We start from the raw sequence: 7310 nt of genomic DNA, 5'->3' as shown, positions 1-7310 counted from the left end.
GTGTGTGTGTGTGTGTGTGTGTGTGTGTGTGTGTGTGTGTGTGTGTGTGTATACACAGAACCAGTACTAATGCTAATGGAATCACCTTCTATTCTAGAAACACCAAATATTAGCCTATACAGAAACAGTCATTCTTAGTTACATGAAACCTCAATGGGGTATCAGCCCTACTCAGACTGAAGGAGGGTAGTTGCTATTCTCTGGTACTCCAATATGGAAAGTGGGTAGACATTTTTACCTGGCCACTGATTTGTGTGCAGAGCAAAGATATACTCTTCTATACCCTTAAATACCATTTTTGTTAGCAACACCCACTGGATTTGGATTATGGGTGAAATTAGAAGTCCGTCAGAAACCTCTTGAGTAAGTCATTTTGCTTATTATGCTGGGAAATATACTTCATTTGTGTTTTATTTATTATTTGTAGATCAGATATTTATCCCTCTGTCCCAACCCCATTAATATAGCATGAGATTTAAAAAATAATAATGAATTTAGCCTAAATTTTTATAGTCACTAATTAAATTAGCATTTTCTTGAAGGAGAAACTAGAATCAGAACAGGGAGCACAAAAGTTTCTTAGATTATTGGATGAGACAGTAACTGGTACCATTAGATACCTTTCAGTGGAAAGAGCACCAGAGTCATAATGCCTGGATCTGAATACCAGGTCTCTGATTAAACAGTTATTTGACCATAGGTAAGTCCCTTAATCTCAAGACCTTAATTTTCTCATCTGTTAAATGAGAAGGCTAAATTCTCTTGTCTTCCAGCTAAAGGTCCCTTCCTGTTCTTAATATTCTGTCAATAATTGAGTGGTCCACTGATCTCTTTAATACCAGTTTTCCTTTTTGAACATTAAGGTTCTTTGATCCTTATTATGGCTCTGGTTAAAAGTAAATCTTGATTACATAATTCCAGTTTGAGGATTCTGGAATTTGAAAGTGTCTTGGAATCAGCAGGTAAGAAAACATCTGGGATAAGTGGCGGTTTTCTTGACAAGCATATACCAATTTTAAGAAATGATTGATGGCCTAAGAATTATTTGAAGACTGCAGATTATACTAGAGTCACTTTTGCTTTCTAAGGTACCCATCATGCTTGTTTGTATTTCCCAAAACATGGAGCACTGAACTGGACATGGGCACATGATAAGCATTTAGTTCAATCAATATATTGTAAACACCCACCATATACAATGAGGACTTTTTGTTGATATTTTTGTTGTTCAATCATGTCTGACTTTTTGTGACCCTGTGAACCATAGCACAATACTGTCCATTGGATTTTCTTGACAAAGTTACTGGAGTGATATGCCATTTCCTTTTCCAGTGGATTAAGGCAAACAAAGGTTGAATGATTCATGGAGCATCACATAGCTAGTAAATGTCTGAAGCCAGATTTGAATTCAGGTCTTCCTGACTCTAGGCTCAGTGCTCTTTGCACTGAGGCACCTAAGCTGCCTCCAAAAGACATTAAAAGTACTCGTTTAAAACTTGATTGACTCAGCTATAGAATTTCAGAGCTAGAAAAAACTTTAGAAATATAATCCAACCCCACTTATTTTACAGATGAGGAAACTGAAGCCTGAAGACTAGAACCCAGGTCTCCTGGCTCCTGATGTAATGTTTTCCAGTACTAGAGGCTCTTTGAGGGAGAATGTGTCAATAAGCCTGCATTTACTAAGCACCCACTATGTGCTAGGCATAGGGCTACAAAGATAAAAACAAGATAGTCTTTGTCCTCAAGGCTTTTGTGTTATGTGGGGAAAGCAACATATACACATATAAATAAATACAAAAGTAAAAGCTAGGTAAGTAAAAGGTCATTGGGTGAGGGAAGTTTTAATTGCTGGGAGGGTGACAAAAGACCTCATGTAGGAGGTGGCACATGAACTGAACTCTGAAGGAAACCAGGAATTCTAAGAGGAAAGTCAGGAGGGAATGTATCTTAGATATGGGTATGGGAAGGCAGAGGCAGATTATGGAATGTGCAGTGTAGTTGGCCTATAGGGTGTGTGAAGGGAAATATTCCATAATAAGTTTAGAAAGGTAGAATTGGAGGAATTGAAACGCCAAATATAAGGGATTGTGTTTTATTGGAGAAGCACAGGGTAGCATCTGGAGCTTTGAAATGGGAGTGATACTAATTGACCTGTGCTTTAGGAATATCTGTGGTCCAGTGTGTGGGGGACAGATTGGAAAGAGGAGAAATGTAAGTTAAGAAGGCCAGTGAGGAAGCTATTATGATAGTCCAAGAAAGAGATTCCTAGGGCCTGTAGAAAGGTAGGGACTGAAAGGAGATCAGGAGAAAGAGAGGAAAGATGTTGACAATTGATTGGCTGTAGGGGATAAGAGAATGAAGAATAGCTGCCAGTACTCCAGAGGTTGTAAACCTCATCGACCAGTAGAAAAGTGGTACCCTCAACAGAAATTGGGGATTTCCATTCAGAAGAGGGATAGATTTGGGAGAAAAGATAAGTTCTGTTTTGTATATAAACGACTACAGGCCACTCAGCTGGAAATGGCTAATTAGCAGTCAATGCTGTGAATTTGTAGCTCTAGAGAGAGATTAGGGCCAGATACATAGATAAGAGAGTTCTTCTGGGAGATGATCATTGAATCAGTAGGAACTCATAAGATCACTGAGAGAGCCTTGGCAAAGGGATCACTCAGAAATAAGTAGAGACCAAACTTGGCCCCAAAGAAGAGAGAAGACACAAACACTACCCCTTGCCCCCCATTTTGCCTCTTGAGTAGTTTTTTTATGTTTATTGGTTAATTAGGTAGATATTTTTCTTTTTTTTAATTCATTATTGTGATAATGATTATAAGGGGTAGCTCCTGGGAGGGAAAAGGATACAATGGGAAATGTAGGTGAGGCAAAGACAAAATTTTTTTATTTTTAGGTGTTTTTTTTTTAATTTATTTTTAGTTTTCAACATTCACTTCCATAAGCTTTTGAGTTTTACATTTTTTCCGCCAGACACCTTCCCCTCCTCCTTCCCCAAGACAGCTTGCAATCTGATATAGGCTCTACATATACATTCCTATTAAACATTTTCACATTAGTCATGTTGTAAAGAAGAATTAGAATCAATAGGAGGAATCACAAGAAAGAAAAAACAACAAAACAAGGGGGAAAAAAGAGCAAATAGTATGCTTCAATCTGCGTTCAGATGCCTTAGTTCTTTCTCTGGTTGTGGATAGCATTTTCTATTGGGAGACTTTTGGAGATGTCTTAGATCCTTGCATTACTGAGAAGGGCTAAGTCTATCAAAGTTAGTCATAGCACAACGTGGCTGTTACTGTGTGTGATGTTCTCCTGGTTCTGCTCACTTCACTCAGCATCAGTCCATACAAGTCTTTCCAGGTTTTTCTGAAGTCGGCTTGCTCATCATTTCTTATAGCACAATAGTATTCCTTTACAGTAATATACCACAACTTGTTCAACCATTTCCCAACTGATGGGCATCCCCTCGATTTCCAACTCTTCGCCACCACAGAAAGAGCTGCTATGAATATTTTTCTCATTTTTATGATCTCTTTGGGATATAACCCTAGAAGTGCTATTGCTGGGTCAAAGAATATGCACATTTTTATAGCCCTTTGGGCATAGTTCCAAATTGTTCTCCAAAATGGATCAGTTCACAACTACACCCAAAATAATTTTTTAATTAAAAAAAAAAGCAAATGGAGAATCAGAAGCCAAGGAAAGTCAGGTTCAATATCCACTGTAGGAAAGATCTGGGAGGACCAACAAAAGACCTTTATTATTTGGTGAGATTAAGAACTCTTTAGAAACCTCTGAGAGAACCCCCTGGAGACAGAAGCCAGATTGCAAATATTGAGGGAAGAGAGTTGGTGGTGTGGAGGTGGAGAATGTAAACCATTCTTTCTAGAAGTTGGATTGAATTCCTTTCTAGGCTAAAAAGGACAATTAAAATTAGCATCTGTATCACTGGAATGTTAAAAATCTGATTTGAAATTACTTCTTGATGTGGCTAGTTTGTAGCTGCTGTATTCCTCCATGCCTATGCAACTGCGCCTCCCAGTGGGGAAATGAAACTTTCATATATCTCTGCAACATTAGTAGTTCAAATAAAGATGAGTTTAAACATTTCTAAATTGAGAATAACTGTCTGTGACTGAATTGCTGAAAAATGTCATTCATTCTGACTGTCCCTGGAAATTTGAGGAGGAGCTTCATAAGTTGTTTGTTGTTTTGTTTTTCCCCCTCCCAACAACTGTTTTAGCGCATGATTTTGAAGTCTCTGTCATCTTCCTCTTTTTCTCACACATCCAAGGATATGACCAGTAGAAATGTGAGGTCAGTGAAAGCTTTTGGTTTCAAGTTGTAAGACAGAAGGTCAAAGCAAATACCAGCACTTTTCAGTGAGTTGATTTTATTGTAATAATCTCACAGAGAAGAACTCTGTCATGAGGTATGCTCTGATAGTCATGCTGTTCCCATCCAACCCTCTGGGGAAATAGCCCCATTAAATAATTTTTCCATGGTATGTTTCTTTAATAATAGTTAATTTTATATAGTGCCTCCTCTGTGCCAGGCATTGTGCTAAGTGCTTTACAATTATTATCTCATCTGATTCTCAGAACAATCTTGGGAGGTAGGTGCTATTATTATCCCCCTTTTACAGATGAGGAAACTGAGGCAAACAAGTTAAGTGACTTGCCGAGGGTCACACAGCTAATAGGTATCTGAGACTGGATGTGAATTCAGATCTTCTGACTCCAGGCAGGTGCTCAATCCACTGGTGGGACCTTAGACAAGCAACTATATTTAGGCCTTCCTGGTCACATTATAAGGATGTGTAGTCAAACATATGGTGGTTTTAAAAGGGAAAATTGGCTGCCAATCTGCCCAACAATCACTTTCCCCTTGTATGTTGTTGGTGTCAGTTACCATCACCTTACAATTCTCCCATTGCCATATTGTATCCACTAGTAAATTGTCAGAGGAATAAAAACAATTCTTAGTTGGGGAATGGAAGATGATTGAGCTCGTAATACTTTTTTTTTCCTGTACTTTGAAGCTAATATATTTTATTTGTATATATGTTCCCCAGTGTGTGTTTTACTGATATGGTCTTTGCCCTAGAGGTTGTCTGATGAGGATTGTTCAGCTCTCAAAAGAGACTTGAATGAGTGACCAGGTGCAAAGGGTGACTGGTGCCTCTGCAAAAGAACTCTTGGGGGGTGGTGTCATACCTTCCTTTCTTCCCTCTTCTCTCTGTCCTTTCGCCCAGACTGTTTCCTGCTTTACTTCCGGGACCCTGAAGGACCTTCTGGACAAGGCTTGTCCAGAAGAGGGTCTGGGGGAATACCACTGGCAAATTAAATGGATTGGGCAGAGACTTCTGGGAGGTGACAGGGATATTTGGACTGGAATGACCATCAGCCACCATGCATAGCGCAAAACAACTCATTGTCAAAGGAAGATCTAGTGGATCTTAAAAGGACTTCATTTGAAGGGACTGAATGTCCCCACAGCTTGAGTACCTGATGATTTCTGGTGTCAAAACACATACCTTGAGCCAAAAGGGAATCCCCTTTCATCATTTTGAACTTTGCACCTACAGTCATAGTCCCCTATCCTAGGGCCTTTCTAAATTTCCTTGTTCATGGGGCACTCCCTCTCAGAGATTTCTTTGTCCACCAGGTTCCTCCCCCCAGAGACCTCTGCACTCATTAGGTCAGTTCAGGACCATCAGTGCCTGATGGGCCCTCTGTCAAGACTACCTGTAGACTCAGGTCCTCTCTCTCAGAGGTCTCTGTGCTCTCAGGCATATACATTGACAACTCCAGTGATCATTTTTCCTCCACTCTCAGAGCAATTGCATTTTCTGTTTGGTGTCTCTAAATCACAGGTCTATAAATAAAAAGCCAATTGTGCAGATCCCCTGGATGAAGACAGTTCAGGCCAGAGGACCATGGTCAGGGCCCATCAACCGAGGACTCATGGTCTGAAGACAAATTTACAGTCAGTACAGTCTACAATCAAGTTGAGTTCATGATGATGAAGACTGGGCATCTGGGTTCAGGAGCTGTGTTTTCAGGAGCCAGACCATTGTAGGTTTACCAAGTTCTTTCTCCAACTGGGCAGACACATTGACCAACAGAGGAAGAACTGTATGGGCTGGCATTCTCAAACCTTGCTTAGGACCTGATGCTATCCCCTTCTTAAACACATTCCCCCCACCTTTCACATTTTGTATAATGATGTTGACTCTTAGGCCCTGCTTAGTTCTTCCTTGTTACTTTCAGACAGAAAGCTAAAGGCTGTGAGCTTAAGTTGGACCTCTTGGTTCTCAGGCCTGCTCTCAAAGTTCCCATCCATTTAGTTTAATATCCCTTAGAAGCCTTCTATCTGGGGCTAGGGTGGTGTGGGTAGTAGGTATCATACCTTACTTGACTTAACCCTCTACCAGAAGCCTAATGAAGCATCTCACTAGAGAGTTTGAGGGTCTAGTCCCTTTCTTACCTCAAGGCCAGACTCATTTCTCATCTGCAGGCCAGCTGACCATAAAGATCAAAGGTAGGTTTCAAAGAAAAACAAGGAGGAAAAAAAAACGTAAGCTGACTGACAGAATGGAAAGTGCTGAATTGGGAGTCATAGGATCTGAGTTCAAATCCTAGTCTCAACCACTTACCACTTGTATGACTTTAGGAAAGTCACTTACCACCTATGTGCCTCAATTTCATCATTTGTCAAATGAAAGGTTTTGATTAATGACTACCCCACTCTGGCTCCATCGTTTCTTGAGTGTGTTTAAAAAGGGGAAAGAAATAGCCAAAAGCACTGCAAAGAAAATTATTTCACCTGACATCCATAATGACACACATGTATAGAATGGTTTTGTTTTTGTGTTTTTGGTTTGATTGCAGGTCCTCAGGCTGCCGGTAGTCTTTTTACAGCACAGAAGGAAAGCCAAACCCTGAGCTGCCCAGTACAGAGATTTCCCAGGCTTTCGGGTAGAGGCTCAAGCTAAAAGAAATTGGATCCCTATAAATAACCCTCATCTTTCATGCTATGGAAGACCCAGGGTGCCAAGTCCTTAGAAGGGAGATTACAGCAAGGGCTCCTCTCCCCCTCCATGAGGAAAGGGAAGTAGCCTTTCCCCATCTCCCTACCCCTACCCCAGCTCAGTATGTGCAGCTTATTGGTCATCAGATTTCAGCAGGCTGTTAGGAGAGTGAAGAGACAAATGTTGGAGTGTCACATTCTCTGCTCTACTGATGTCCCTGGGACCCTTCTTTTACATGAATGAATAAGCGATTGAATTATTTATT

The 7310-nt window shown here is 40.4% G+C and overlaps 1 protein-coding gene across 1 annotated transcript in view; it reads left to right on the top strand.

Annotated features, from left to right (window-relative positions):
* The window catches only part of LOC114046936 (protein LSM14 homolog A), a 61309-nt gene extending 54550 nt beyond the window's left edge, over positions 1-6759 (top strand). Inside the window, exon 10 of the mRNA XM_027867570.1 lies at positions 5888-6759. Within this exon, the coding sequence (XP_027723371.1) occupies positions 5888-5899 (12 nt within the window). The 3' untranslated portion in view covers positions 5900-6759. The remainder of the gene's footprint in view (positions 1-5887) is intronic.
* The last annotated feature ends 551 nt before the right edge of the window (positions 6760-7310 follow it).

The sequence above is a fragment of the Vombatus ursinus genome, unplaced genomic scaffold, assembly GCF_900497805.2.
Source record: "Vombatus ursinus unplaced genomic scaffold, bare-nosed wombat genome assembly UNPS02014786.1, whole genome shotgun sequence".
NCBI classification, from domain to species: domain Eukaryota; kingdom Metazoa; phylum Chordata; class Mammalia; order Diprotodontia; family Vombatidae; genus Vombatus; species Vombatus ursinus.
Note: the sequence above shows the minus strand (reverse complement) of the source record. Positions and strands in the feature narration are given on the sequence as shown.